Consider the following 16,096-nt stretch of genomic DNA (forward strand, 5'->3'; position numbering starts at 1 on the left):
TTGTTTATTTCCAGCACATGAAGTGAGGTCTGACATTTTTTTTAGAGAAACTAAATTGTCTACCAAACAAGGAGCTGAAAAAAGAAAATATATGATGGCAATAAATACTGTGGGCAATAACAGGACATGCATTAATAAATCAGCATCTACATAAAGCCTTAATATTATGTTACTGTAAGTATGGCAAGTACATAAACTCATATACAGTACCTTGTTATACAAGCCTACTTACCAAAAATTTCACCTAAGTAATCACATACTTGAGGAATATCAATCACATAATCCTCTGTCAGTCCTACAGTCTCTTGGGAACTGAAAATAAGACAATAACACATTAAACAAGACAAATGAAAAATTACATTAAAAATATATGTGTAAATCATCATCCTGACCCCCAACCTGATGACGGGGGAAGGTAAGTACCAGAAAACAAGGAAAAATTAAGCACATCATATTACATCTCTTGTAAAATCTGCTTCCAAGAGATTGGGTGTGCTAAGCCGACTCCGCTCTTTCTTTACCCCTGCACAATTGTTGACTCTATACAGGGGTTTTATCCAGCCCTGTGTGGAGTACAACTCACATGTGTGGGGAGGCTCTCCACATACAGCTCTTCTCAATAGGGTGGAGTCAAAGGCTTTTCGTCTCATTAACTCTCCTCCTCTTACTGACTCCCTTCACCCTCTGTCTCTTTGCCGCACTGTTGCATCTTTATCTCTTTTCTATCACTACTTTAATGGTCACTGCTCCTCTGAACTGTCTGCTTGCATTCCTCCACCTCTACGACGGGCGCATAGCACCTGTCTGGCAGCAAACTCTCATCCCTTTTCTGTCCAACTCTCTAATGCAAGAGTTAACCATTACTCCCAGTCTTTCATTTATGCAACAGGTCAACTCTGGAACTGTCTCCCTCTGTCTGTATTTCCTGCTGCCTATGATCTCCAGTCTTTCAAACGCAGTGTGTCCAGGCATCTCAAAATGATCGGATCTTGAAGTTGGCTCTCTATTGTATTTTGTTTTTCTCTTGGAAGGAACTGTTCCTGCGGGCTCATGGCCTTTGGTTCCTTCTTCCTTGCATTAAAAAAAAAAAAAAAAAAAACTATCAACAGTTGTCCACTGAAACGAGCCAACCATTCCCCTAATCATGACCTAACCACCTGCCTGAAAGTCAATCCATGGGTGGGGGATGGGAGTGCAAACCCTTGTCATCTGCTCCTCTATACAGGTCATCCAAGTAACCGTATCTCCTATCCTTTCCCTGTCTCACCAACTCCCATTCATCCATCCATCCATACATCATCCAATTCCATGTCACCCTAAATGCAGTGTAGGAACCCGGGTCTACGCAAGTTGGTCCTGACATTTGAGATGAGAGTGACCAGTGTCACTCATCTCTGAGTGGCACTATGTGAGCAATAAACCCCAACCACCCCTTGGATATAAACCTACACAGGCTCAATCCGATTGGAGCACCTTAATTACCCACTAAACCACCAGGTGCCATAATTTGGTTATATGGTTACCACCCAGCACAGTAAATGATTTCCTGGTGTACAGGAAACCATTTGGCTTGTCACTCAGTGTAGAGTCACTCACAGGCAGAAAGAAGAGGAAAGAAAGAAGGAAAGAAAGACAGAAGAGGGAGTGTAAAGTCACCCGTAGACAGAAGAGGGAGTGTAAAGTCACCCGTAGACAGAAGAGGGAGTGTAAAGTCACCCGTAGACAGAAGAAGGAGGAAAGAATGAAGGAGAGAAAGACAGAAGGGGAAGGAAAGAAGAAAGGAAAGGGTTGACACTCAAAGCAGCACTACATTGAGTAAGTGCCCCCACCTATACCTTTTCAAACATTCATTTACAATATCCACTCCCCACCTTGGCCTACCATGCTAACTCAATGCTAATAGTGAACCAATGTGGCATACACCTAGGCACACTGCACTACAATCAGTGTTGTGGTTGTAATCCCAAGCTCAACTGGATGTGAACCCAGTGTACAAGACACCAGCCACTTCTGCTGAAGTTATAATGAAGGAGTCTATGCTGGACAGTGTGGTGCAAAAGCCAAGTGTGGGACCCAAGACCCTGGCCATTTCAACAGATTGTTTCCACAGATCATCTGCTGAAGTTATACTGAAGGACTGTTTATGTTTGGTAGTTTGGTGCAAAAGGTGTGTGCAACTGAAAGGCACTGGCGACCGCAACTGGTTGCTTCCAGAGATCTTTTGTTGAAGTTAGAAAGATTTTGTGATAATGTGGTACACAAGGTGAAGGATTGTTTATGATGTGGTACACAAGGTGAAGCATTGTCTATGATACTGTGGTACACAAGGTGAAGGATTATTTACAATAATGTGGTACACAAGGTGAAGGATTATTTATGACACTTTGGTACACAAGGTGAAGGATTATTTACAATAATGTGGTACACATGGTGAAAGGATTGTTTATGACACCTTGGTATACAAGGTGAAGGATTATGATAAAGTGGTACACAAGGTGAAGGATTATGTACAATAATGTGGTACACAAGGTGATGGACTGTCTATGATAATGTGGTACATAAGGTGAAAGGATTGTTTATGACACTTTGGTACACAAGATGAAGGATTATGATAATGTGATACACAAGGCGAAGGATTATCTATGATAATGTGGTACACGAGGTGAAGAACTGTCAATGATTTTGTGGTACACAAGATGAAGCATTGTCTATGATAATGTGGTACACAAAGTTAGTGTGCTGCGATGTGAGGGGCTGGTCTGCAGTGAGGGCATAGTGGACAGAGTTGTATTGTGCTCATGTTGCAAGGAAGGGCCATGGTTTAATTACAGTCTGGCTGTGTGCACTTGTCTCTGGCCAGGGTAGTCTGATGGGTGCAAGTCCAAATAAATTTAGAAAAAAATAAATATAAAATCTATCTATCTATCTATCTATTGCCAGATGCCTCAATCCCGTTTGGGGTGGCCACAAACAAATTGCCTCCAAGTCGCACTGTCCCCCGCCATTTCACTGCCCTGCTCCCAACTCACATCCCCCTCTCTCATATACCTCTCCACCCCATCCCTCCATCTCATCCTCAGCCTCCCCCTCCCTCTTCCCCCCTCCACCTCACTCACATACACTCTCTTGGTCAGTCTTTCACCCTCCATCCTCTCCACATGGCCAAACCACCTCAGTGTGTTCCTCATAACACGTCCTATCACATCCACATCCACACCACAACGCTCCTTTATATCCTCATTCGTCAGCCTGTCTCTCCATGTGACTCCACAGGCTCCTCTTAAATAACTCATTTCCACTGCTCTCACTCTTGACTTGTGTCCTTCCAACAACGTCCAAGCTTCACTTCCATACGTTAGAGTTGGTATCACAATACTGTCATGTAGTAACTTTTTCACTTCCATGCTCACTTCCCTGTTTCTTATTACTGCTTTCAAAGAACCAGCAACCTTTCTTCCCTGCTGTACCCTTTCAAGCACTTCATCGGAAATATGCATTCAATCAGCCACCTCACATACAGCCTTCCACAATCCACTCTTTGCACCTGATATATGCTTTTTCCTGCTCCACCTATGCCATGACGTGTAACATCAATGCCACATGTAGATGTCCTCATTCTTCAAGACATTCTATACTGCATATTAATGACCCACTAATCTTTCACCTCCTAAAACCATCCTGCTAAGACACTGATATCTTTCTTACCCTTTCTACTATTATTCTTTCCTAATAGCCTGCCCACAACACTAAGCAGACCTATACCATGACAGCTTCTGCGTTCATTTGCCCTTCAACAAAGCCACAGTCACATCCATCCTCCACTCCACTCACCCGGCTCCCCAGTACAATATCAAACATTTCCTTTCACTCCCCCTCCACCACCACACTATCACCTATGCACATCTCATCAATACCTACTGACTTCTCATTCTTCCATCTCCCCACAGCCACTTCTTTCCACTCCCCATTACACTATCCCCAGTGCACATACCAGGTCCTGTACACCTCCCCAACACTCATTACCTTCCCATTCTTATTTCTCCAAAGCACCTCCCACCTCTGGCCTGTCATACACTGCACCAAACTACCAATGCTAACTATTCTAGCACTGATCACAAGAAATTCCTTAATCCATGTATGTCACCTAACCCATATTTAATCTTTTATCGTGCATCTGGCACATATTGCTATTACACTTTAGGTTTGATTACAACCCTTCTTGAAAATCCATCTTCCTCTACATTCCACCTTCTATGCTACATAACAATGGTTCACCCAGTTTCACCTTATATACTACACAACCTTCCACACCACTCTCATTCATTTGTCAGCAACACATCCAAGGTTTCTCCAATCTATAAGCACTTTCTGAGCATGTCAACTCATTATTTTTTTCTTATACCACTGTCACTTCCAACCCTCCCCTCCTACCACTGGGCTGAGACACAATTCAGAAAAAAAAAAAAAAAAATTGTCACCGCAATATCTGGCCCAACACAATATCTGGCACTGCTGGCTCAGCTCTATTAAAGCAGCATCCAGCAAAATTATTCAATATCCGGTGCCAATACAGGACACAACTGGCGGTTCTATGCAATATCTGGCACTAAGGCATATCAACTGGTTCGTAATCGGTAGCCAACCAGTGTTGTATTACTGTATTTCTGTATTGTATAATTATTTTATTGCATTTTATGCTTAGTTTCCACCTTTTACTCATGGGAAATATTTAGGATAGAGCGTTGAGACGAAGAGCAACACAATATCCGGCTCGACGCCAAATGCTGAGCCGATGGGGGGGGCGGGGTACAGTACTATGCACATATCTGGTGATTCATGTTATTCGACATGAGGCTTGGCTAAATTACAACGAACAGTTGAGAGTTTACTGTACCATGTAATACAGTGTCCTCGCACAGTGAATGAGTTTATGGGTGGAAGAGAGCTCGTTCAACGTGAATTCGTTCGCTGTGAACAACACATCTCATGGAAAAAACAGCATATGGGCGGCACCACTCCCTCAAAGTCAACTTTTTGTTCCACAGAAATGTACTAAAGGGCACATTTCAAACGCATACAGTACAGATATATATAAAATATAAAACATGTGGTTATTTACCTTAAGTGAAGCAGATGGCAGCCCTTATTGGCTTGAACACAGGTGGTTCCAAGGCAGGGAGATACACTTAGTTTGTCCTCGCCACATCTCCCTCCACTCCCTCATTCCCTCTCGCCCTCATCACTTGACTGAACCACTTCCCCACGTGCCTCTACCTCACTCACCTCTCCCATAAAACCTTAAAAGTCCAAAGATGACACCACTGACATCACATCATCGTCTTCCCCAGGAAGTGTAGCAGACAACGTAGAGCAACTCACTCCTGTTGTTCTTGAGTTCGGTAGTAGCCTGCGATAAGTGTTTGTTTTCTTCTGTTGGCTTCCATACTGTGCCTCAATGTAATGATGAAAAGTGGTTTATACTCCACTGAGCACTTCCTGTGTCCTAAGGCAGCTGGTTTCAGTTGCCTTGATTTCTTCTCTCGGAATATACATTGCTGCTAGAATCTTACTGATCTTAGGCAAATAGACATTGGCAAGTCTTCGTCCTCCATGGGATTCTGCTTAAAAGGTTGCTCAGATCTTGCCTCTTGTGCAGCATCTACTAGGGGAGGGGGGATCATTTAATATGGGAGCTGGCAGTTATGGTCTATTTTTTCTCTCCAATTTCGTTCACTCGGGGTTCAACTTGTTCATTATGGTTTTCTGAACATGATTACTCCCTACTCGTTCACTAGGCGAATCGTTCACTCTGAATATATTTACTGTGCGAGGGCACTGTATTCAAAATCTGTAAGAATTCTTGGTATCCATCAATGTGTTCTCTCTCAACCAAACATTTTTCAGCCACAAAAGACTATTTACTCACCCTTCTAATAGCTGTTCTGCTGTCATAAGATTTTCAACAAGAAGATCATCAAATAATTCGCCCACCAATTTCCTTTTCTTGTTGTCACGATCAATAACCCACTCTAAGGAGAACTGCACAAAATACTTGATAGTGCTTGGGGCAAACTTCTTCTTGATACACCGCTTAGCTTCCTGAAATAAGCGTTCAATCATAAGTCTAAATCATATAAACAGTGTTATACCATTAAAGTAAAAAATCTTAGTCATTAACTAATATACTGCATTAACTTGAACTGAAAAATAATGGTAGTGCTACAACATTATACACTCCAATTACATTATCTGCATCAAAGCTGTAGTATCTAAAAAAACAGTGTACATGAAGTGAAAGATAACAGGAGTGCTAAATTATCATATACTCAAATTATACAACCATTATTGATTGCTGTATACTCGAGTAATACAATCATTATCTGCATCAAAGCTGTAGTATCCAAGCAATACAGTACTAACCTCTGAACCACAGCTGTCTATACTCATCAATCATGGCCAGTGCGCTGAATTATACTTTGAAATTATAAAATCATTATCTGCATCAAAACTGTAGTATCTAAAAAATAGTATACTAACCTCTGGGTCACAGCTGTGTGTATAATCATCAATAATGGCCACAGTCATCTGCTCAGCAGTAGCAGCATCAACTGAAGGATGCCCTCTCAGTGCTTGAACATTTCGTTTGAGTACAGAGATGTCTCTAGCCTTAAGACGACTAGTAGATTTACCTTAAAGGAAGAAAATAACTGAAATTACCAGGGGTGGATCATCCAGAAAGATTGTTGGGAAGGACTGTTCCTATAAGTTGTTTTGGCAGGGGGGCAACAGACGGATATGGAGGTGTTGGTGTGATGGTTGCGGAGAAATGGGTGGAACATGTTATCAATGTTTTGAGAATAAGCGACAGGATATTGGTAGTGAAAATTCTGTTGGATAGAAAGATAGCTGCGATTATATCGGCATATGCTCCACAGGCAGGATTGGATGAAGCAGAGAAAGATAGATTTTGGGATGATTTAATACGTGTAGTGGGTGGTATGCGGGATGATGAGAGAGTGATTTTGGGAGGGGACTTAAATGGTCATGTAGGTGAAGCAGCACAAGGTTATGAAGGAGTGCATGGGGGATGTGCGTATGTATGGTCTAAGGAATGCAGAAAGGGAAAGGATACTCAAGTTTGGGGACGCAACGGACATGATTGTGTGCAACACATATTTTAGGAAAAGAGACAGTAGGTTAATTACGTATGAGTCTGGGGGAAATAGCAGTCAGATAGATTATAATCTGGATAGGAGGGCTGACAGGAGGTTAGTGAGGGATGTTAAAGTTATAGGAAGTGAGGTGTGTGTGCAGCAGCACAAACTATTGATTTGTGATATGGTGCTTAAAGAACAAGTGATGAAAAAGAGGACTTATGTACCTAGGAGGAAAATATGGAAGCTGAAAAACCAAGTAGTAAGGGATGCCTTCTATAGCGAGTTGAGGAGAGTGGTGGCTGAACAGGAGCTGTAGACAGAGGCGTTAATGAACAGTACAGAGCCCTCAAGAACAATTTCTTGAGAGTTACTGATGTAACATGTGGTTCGACAAGAGGACCACCAAGACATAAAGTAACTTGGTGGTGGGATGAGGGTGTAGAAGCTGCAGTTAAGGAGAAAAGAAGGCTTTTCCGGGAATGGAAGAAGGGTGGTAGCAAAGAGGAATATTTGGTTGCCAAGCATAGGGCTAGAAGAGAGGTATACAGGGCAAAGTCTGAGTCACAGAGACTATTACAGTACTTGATAACCTAAATCATGGGGAAAGTAAAAATATATTTAGGGTGGCAGGTCAAGTGAAGAGGGATAATCGGGATATCATAGGTGAGCAGTGTGTGAAGAATGATGAAGGAAGGGTAGTGGTGAACAGTGAGGATATTAAAGATGCATGGAGAAAGCATTATAACCGGTTGTTAAATGAGGAGTTTGACTGGGAGAGGGAAAGTTTGGAGCCAGCAGATCCAGTGTCTGGCCCTTGGCCTTTGATTGATACTGCTACTGTGAGTGAAGCAATAGGCAGGATGAGGGTGGGGAAAGCAGCAGGTGTGTCTGGGTTGACTGCCGAAATGTTGAAGGCCTCAGGCGATATAGGGGTGAGTTTAGTCACTGACCTGATTAATAGGATTGTTTATGAGTGTGTTGTCCCAGATGATTGGCTGAAGAATGTAATTGTAAATGTGTATAAAGGGAAGGGTGATGCCCTGGAAAGAGGAAATTATAGAGGTAAAAAGCTTTTAGATCTGATAATGAAGGTAATGGAGAGAGTTTTAGAAGGTATGATTAGAGAAGGAGTGAATATTGATGAGATGCAGTTTGGGTTTATGCCAGGTAGGGGGACCACTGATGCTATATTCATTGTTCGACAGCTTCAGGAAAAATATATTGGTAGAAGGGATCTTTATTTTGTTTTTGTTGATTTGGAAAAGGCCTTTGACAGAGTCCCTAGAGAGGTGGTGAAGTGGGCAATGAGAAAGCTTGGCTTGGAGGAGTGGCTGGTTAGGGTGGTTATGGCTATGTATGTGGGTGCTCACACCCAGGTGAGAGTGAATGGAGATTTGAGTGATGAGTTTTCCGTGAATGTAGGTGTGCATCAGGGGTCAGTCTTGAGTCCCATGTTGTTTATCATGGTACTTGAAGCCCTTTCACGTGACTTTAGAAACGGGCTCCCGTGGGAGTTGTTGTATGCTGATTTTGTGTTGATTGCAGAGAACGAAAGGGAGGCAGAGGAAAGGTTTAGGAAATGGAGAGATGGTATGGGGCACAAGGGTTTAAGGGTCTATCTATCTATCTATCTATAGCCCGACACCCTAATCCCGCAAAGGGTGGCCGCAGACAAAACGCCTCCAAGTCACTCTGTCACCCACCATTTGACTCCCCTCCCCCCAACTCACCCCCCCCTCCCTCATATACCTTTCAACTCCATCCCTCCACCTCATCCTCGGTCTACCTCTCCCTCTCCCTCCCTCCACCTCACCTACATACACCCTCTTAGTCAGTCTTTCATTCTCCATTCTCTCCACATGTCCAAACCACCTCAGTGCATTTCAGTGTTTAAGGGTAAATGCAGATAAAACAAAAGTGATGATATCTAGGGTTGGTGGCGGTACTGTCAAAGATGAGCAAGAGTGGCCATGTACAGTTTGCCACAAGGGCGTGTAATTCCATCTTGTGCGGTGTGTGTGATAAATGGGTACATAAGAGATGTAGTGGTATCAGAGGTAGACTGCGAGATAATGCTGATTTTACGTGTATGGCGTGTCAGAACACGTGCAGATTGTCAGATGTGAAAGGATTGAACTTGCTGGTGAATCTCTTGAGTGTGTGGAAGAGTTTTGTTATTTGGGAGACATGTTGTGTGCTGGAGGTGGGGCTGGAGCTAACTCTGTGGCTAGGGTGAGAAGTGGTTGGAAGAAGTTCAGGGAGCTCTTGCCTCTCCTGACAGTGAGAGGACTCTCCCTACGTGCTAAGGGGTCTTTGTATGCAGCATGTGTTAGGAGTGTAATGCTGTATGGCAGTGAGACCTGGGCAGTGAAGGAGGAAGATATTCGCCGGCTCAGACGTACAGAAATGACAATGATTAGGTGGATGTGCAGTGCGTCCCTGCGTCCAAGGCCTGGAGGGGCTGGGTTTACAATGGAAGAGTTGAGAGGTAGGATGGGACTGGAGTGTATTGGTGTTGTGATGAGGAGAGGTAGATTGAGGTGGTTTGGACACGTGGAGAGGATGGGGGATGATAATTGGGTGAGGAAGGTGAGAAGTGTTGATATTGGGGGTGGGGTTATGAGGGGTAGACCGAGAAAGACAAGGGACGAGGTCATTAAGTGTGACCTCAGGGTTAAGGGACTGAACAGGGAGGCTGCAATGGATCGTGCAGCGTGGAGAGCTGCCATTAGGTGACTAAGGCCGACACATGCAAGCATGTTGGAGCCTTTAAAAACGAAACGAAACAAACGATCCATCCATCATCCAATTCTACGTTGCCCCATGAGAAGCACAGATGCCCGGGGCTATGCAATTTGGTCCTGACATTTAAGATGAGAGTGACCAGCCTCACTCATCCCAGAGTGACATTACCTGGGCAATGACCCCAACCACCCCTTGGATATAAACCTACACAGGCTCAATCCGATTGGAGTGCTGTAATTACCCACTGAACCACTAGATGCCATAATTTGGTTATATGGTTACCACCCAGCATAGTAAATGGTTTCCTGGTGTACAGGAAACCATTAGGCTTGTCACTCAGTGTAGAGTCACTCATAGACAGAAGGACATGGAAAGAATGAAAGAATGACAGACAAAAGAGGGAGTGTAAAGTCACCCGTAGGCAGAAGGACGAGGAAAGAATGAAGTAAAGAACGACAGAAGAGGAAGGAAGGAATGGAGAGATGAGAGGAAAGGGCAGACACCCAAGAGCAGCACTACATCGAGTAAGTGGATTTAATTAAAAAGTTTACAGTAACTTGTTAGTTTCCATTTAAAAAAAAAAAAGGTACATGAAAGGAAATAATCTGTGACAACACACTCAAGCAGGTTGCACATACGTGCGAGGAAACAGTGAATAACAGATTCAGATGCAAGGTGAAAAAGAAAGGTTTATGTTTTGACAAACCAGAGAGCTAATCATGAAACTATGGCAAAATGCGGTGAAAGGTAAAGGATATGTCACTTTATGGGAGAGCTCAGCTGCAGTTCCAAGTGTAGGAGGGTTACCTGAGAGCTTAATCATAAAACTATGACAAAATGGCAGTGTGAGGTAAAGGATACATCACTTCAGGGGAGAGCTTGGCTGTATTTACAAGGGTAGGAGGGTTAATATAGATGTTAAGATGGCAAGAGTAACAGTTTTCTAGGTTGCAAATGGCAGAAGTGACCTCTCTCAAATAGCTACAGACAAAAGTACAAATGCTATAACAAAAATTAACAGTAGTTTATGGTATCAGTATCTAAGTGGTGATAGGTGGAAGGGGGGGAAAAGGTGAAATCTTTGTTGATATACAGGACTACTGGGCTTCAGATAATGTAATAATATATAGCCAAATTCAGGCAGCATTATGTCCCTACATCCCAGAGGAGAGGACTGGCCATCACACCCTGTCAAGTGAAGGAAAATGATTCTCCATCACAGAATTATAAAACAAAAATAAAACAACAGAAAACCATTCCAAAGCTTGTTTGGGGCTGTGAGCATGAATGTTTTAATAAGAAGCTCTGCCTCACTCACATTATTATACTGAGTACCAGCCTGGTATTAAGTATACTTATGATTGGCTTAATGTACAGTACAATACTATTTTACTATAGTAAAATAAACTGCAACTATATTTTCCTAAAACAACACACACCACTGGTTGGGTTTGAAGGATTGGGGGGGGGGGGGATCATAATTATGCACACTATCCCACAAGTCAAAACATGATTCTTGCTTTCAGTGTCTGAGTGCAATACCATGATACTAGCATGGTAAATTGCATGTTATCAAACAGCTTCAATACTTACCAGTACCAACAGGATTCTTGACTGCAGAAAAGGAATTCTCCGTGTCATTTGATGGAGGTGGCATGTTCCTGCTGCCAAAGCCACCCTGCCGTGCTGAGCCACCACCAGGAGACAGCTGGGCCCCACTGCAATTCGATAACTCATTATTAGTAGCAGGCTATTAGTATTATTTAAATAACCTAGTTTAGCCAGAAACAAATAATCAAAACCACATTTAACCCTCTGTAGACACAAAAGATCCACAGGTATATGTGGTGAGCGATGAGAAGGGTGGGTGGTGAACTGAATGAACAGAAGGCAAAGACTGATTTTGTGAGTGGATGATAGAATGAGAAGGTGGACAATGGATGCAACAACACACACAGGTTGGGGGAGTGGACTTTCTGATCACCACTTGGTGGTGGTGAAAGTCAAGGTTGAAATGAAGTGGAGGAGTGGGAAAAGGGAAGGACAGAAGGAAGTAGTTCATAAAAGGAGGGTAGAGAGGTTGCATGAGGATGGGAAAAAGGCAGAATAAAAGAGAGAAGTGGAGAAGTGAATGGGTAAATATGATTTGATGCAGATGGGGGACATGGAAGGTGCATGCATGAAAATGACATACCGGTATGAAAGCTATGCAGCATGTGAGGTGGTGTGTGGGGAAAAGAGATGAGGAAAGGGGATGCAGGGAACAGCATGGTGGAATGAAGAGATGAGACAAGCTGTGGCATAAAAGAAGAAAGCATATAGTGAGTGGATGAGAAACAGGGGTGTGGAGGATGCTGAGAGACAGAAGAGACAGTTATATGGAGAGAGGAAGAGAGAGGTGAAATGATTAGTAAGAGAGAGTAAGAACAGCATGGATGAGGAATTTGGAAGGAATTTGAGTGTAAAGTGGAGGGAATGTAAGAAAATGTTCTGGAAAGAGGTAAAGAGAGTTAGACAGGGTGCCAAAGAAGTAAGTAGGGGAGTGAAAGATAATAATGGTAGACTTTTTGTTTTTTATGCTAGGAAGAAGGAACCAAAGGCCAGGAGCCCACAAACTGTTCCTTCCAAGAAAAAAAAAAAACAATATGAGACAGCCAAATTCAAGATCTGATCATTTTGAGATGCCTGAACACACCGCATTTGAAAGACTGGAGATCATAGGAAGCAGGAAATACAAACTGAGGAAGACAGTTCCAGTGTTGACCTGTTGCATAAATGAAGGACTGGAAATAATGGTTAACTCTTGCATTAGAGACTTGGACAGAAAACGGATGAGAATTTGTTGCTAGACAGGTGCTATGCGCCCGTCGTAGAGGTGGAGGGATGCATGCAGACAGTTCAGAGGAGCAGTGACCATTGAAGCAGCGATAGAAAAGAGATAAAGATGCAACAGTGCAGCGAAGAGACATAGGTTGAAGGGAGTCAGTAAGAGGGGGAGAGTTAATGAAACGAAATGCCTTTGACTCCACCTTGTTGAGAACAGCAGTATGTGGGGAGCCTCCCCATGCACTGGAGTTGTACTCTACACAGAGGCGAATAAAACCCGAGTATAAAGTCAACAACTGTGCAGGGGTAAAGAATGTACGTAGTCAGCTTATCACACCCAATCTCTTGGAGGCAGATTTTACAAGAGATACAATATGATCTTTCCAAGATAAGTCCCGAGTGAATGAAACCCCAAGCATGTTCAAGGATGATGCAGGATTAAGCTGGATATTATTAAACATTAGTGGGTACTCCTGTGGAATATTCTGTCGGGTTGATAGGAGTAAGAACTGAGTCTTTGATGCATTAAAAAAAAACAGATTATTTTTACCCTAGTCAGAGATACGAGCCAAGTCAGACATTAAGAGTGCCATAGCCTCAGCCCCTGTTTGTTGCAGTAACTGCTGAGATGGACGTTGTGGGAACCAAATGGAAAGGTGAAGGGTGAGGTCATCAGCGTATGAGTGGATAGAGTTAGATGTAAAGCTTAGAAGGTCGGTGATGAATAAAAGGAAGAACATTGCTGATAGGACAGAGCCCTAAGGAATACCACTGTTGATAGATCTGGGAGAAGAACGATGGCCACCTACAACAGCGGCTATAGAACGACCAGAAAGGAAGCTATAGATAAAGGCACAGACAGAGGGATAAAAACCATAAGAGGGCAGTTTGGAAACTAAAGATTTTTGCCAGACTCGATTGAAAGCCTTTGAGATGTCAAGTGCAATGGCAAAGCTTTCCCCAAAGTCCCGAAAGGAGGATGACCAGGAGTCTGAAAGGTAGGTGAGAAGATCGCTAGTGGAGTGCCCCTGACGGAACCCATACTGACGATCAGAAATAGGGTTGTGATAGGAAAGATCTGTCTATCTACTGTATCTATCTATAGCCCGACGCCCTAATCCCGCAAAGGGTGGCCGCAGACAAAACGCCTCCAAGTCGCTCTGTCACCCACCATTTGACTACCCTCCCCCCAACTCACCCCCCCTCCCTCATATACCTCTTTACTCCATCCCTCCACCTCATCCTCGGTCGGATAGGAAAGATGTTTTTAAATTTTTCTATTAAGAATTGACTCGAAAACTTTTGAGACACGGGATGTTAAAGCAAAACGACGATAGTTAGAGGACTGGGAATGGTCACTGCCATTTCTTACTATATGCGAATTACACGGCCGTATAGGGCCCCCAAAGCCACCACGGGGCCCACAAGCTGCCATTATTGGCTTTTTTTATTAGAAACTAAAATATGTGTTGAGTCATTCTGTATTCATGAAATAAATTTTGTAGGGGGTACAGTGGACCTGCCAATTATTGTAAGTGCCATAAAATGACCCAAAATGGTCATGAAAGGGGCTTAGTGTTACATGTATATAGTTCCACATTAACCACAACATATATATTATTGGTTTGTTGTGTGTTTTATCATTTGCACTGTTGTATGGAAGCTAATGTCATTATATTCATTCTGTGCACTGGCCTAATTTATTTTATGATCATTCTGTGTAATGGCCTAATATATGTTCATCCTGTGTAATGGCCTAATTATTTTTTCAGGGGGGGAAAGGGATATTTTCATATGTTTAGTATTATCAGTTGCAATGTTTGCCTAAATTTTGATTCCTTAACAAGTTTAACATTTCCTATGATTTAAAATAAACATTTTAAGGAAAATGCAGCATCTGTCTCATTTACGCGCATTTGGGAGATGTTATAATGTAAGGGAGCCCCAGTGTGTCCCATTTATTATCATTTTCTGTAGGTTTAAATTGCTATGGTCAACTTGAAATGTTTTATTTGAATTTGAGAGAAAAAAAGATGTTACGAGTTTTTCACAGATCTAGACTCTTTTCCTCTTAAAGTGCACCAGATTGATGCATTTAAATGTTAAAGACTTGCCCCCGGACCACCTTAGAGGGTTTGGAATCCCCCCACCACAGATTCATAAAATAGGGGCCCCAAAACAGCATTTCGCATACGGCCCCCAAAAGGCTAGAAACAGTCACCCTTCTTTGGGACTGGCTGAATGAGAGCAAACTTCCAGCAAGAAGGAAAAGTACAAGCTGATAGTCAAAGACAAAAGAGTTTGCCTAGGCAGGGTGTAAGCACAGAAGCACAGTTCTTGAGAACAACAGGAGGGACTCCATCAGGCCCATATGCCTTATTAGTATTGAGGCCTGTGATGGCAGAAAATACATCAGCTGAAGAAATTTTAATATCAGCCATGAGGAAATCAGAGGGGGGAAGTGATGGAGGAACAGCACCTGAATCGTCTAAGGTGGAATTGGAGGAGAAAGGCTCAGCAAAGAGATCTGCTTTATCAGTAGAAGAAATAGCTACAGAACCATCAGAGTAGAAAAGAGGTTGGAAGGATGATGAGGTGAAGTTGTTAGAAAGGTTTCTGGCAAGGTGCCAGAAGGAGCGGGAAGAATTCGAGTTAGAGAGTTGAGAGCATTTAGTATGGATGAAATTATTCTTAGCAAAGAAAAGACTTTGCATGATTTCGGGCAGAAACATAAAAAAGATGTGGACTGCTAGTGGTTGGGGAATGGATGGGAGAAGGAGGGAGGTGAGAAGCGAGGAAGAAATCAGTAGGATGGAAGTAATGGAAGCTATGAAGAAAGTCAAAATGGGGATAGCCCCAAGAATTGATGGAGTATGTGGTGAAATGCTGAAGCATGAGGGAGAGATAGTAGTAGAATGAATACAGTAGATGAGCAGACTGGCCTGGAAGGAAGGTAGAGTCCCGGATGATTGAAAGTCAGATACTGTATACTGTAATTATTCTCCTGTACAAAGGAAAAGGAGAAAAAGAAGTGTGTGGTAATCATATGGGCATTTGTCTTCTTAGTGTAATAGGAAAAGTATATGGTATGATAACTGCTGACAGAGTTAGGGAAATAACAGAGGAATTAGTTGGAGAAGAACAAGGAGGTTTTAGGATGGGAAGAGGTTGTGATGATCAGATACTCATTCTTAGGTCTTTAGTGGAAAAGTTTCTAGAGAAGGGAATGAAGTTGTATGTGGCTTTCATGGATTTGGAGAAAGCATATGACAGGGTGGATAGACAAGGAATGTGGAAAGTATTAAGAATATATGGAGTAGACGGGAAGTTGTTGAATGCCGTGAAGGTTATGTATCAGGGTGCTACGG

The 16,096-nt window shown here is 42.8% G+C and overlaps 1 protein-coding gene across 1 annotated transcript in view; it reads right to left on the reverse strand.

Moving 5' to 3' along the window:
* Positions 1–2,731: 2,731 nt before the first annotated feature.
* Positions 2,732–16,096, reverse strand: part of LOC145418617 (eukaryotic translation initiation factor 4 gamma 3-like) — a 65,921-nt gene continuing 52,556 nt past the window's right edge. The window contains exons 5-8 of the mRNA XM_080286983.1: positions 11,496–11,620; positions 6,538–6,689; positions 5,927–6,099; positions 2,732–2,759 (exon numbers count right to left, since the gene is read on the reverse strand). Coding sequence (XP_080143109.1) covers positions 2,732–2,759; positions 5,927–6,099; positions 6,538–6,689; positions 11,496–11,620 — 478 coding nt within the window. The remainder of the gene's footprint in view (positions 2,760–5,926; positions 6,100–6,537; positions 6,690–11,495; positions 11,621–16,096) is intronic.

This window comes from Coenobita brevimanus, chromosome 115 (assembly GCF_032717465.1).
Source record: "Coenobita brevimanus isolate Jiangsu-jjx chromosome 115, ASM3271746v2, whole genome shotgun sequence".
Classification (NCBI taxonomy): Eukaryota; Metazoa; Arthropoda; class Malacostraca; order Decapoda; family Coenobitidae; genus Coenobita; species Coenobita brevimanus.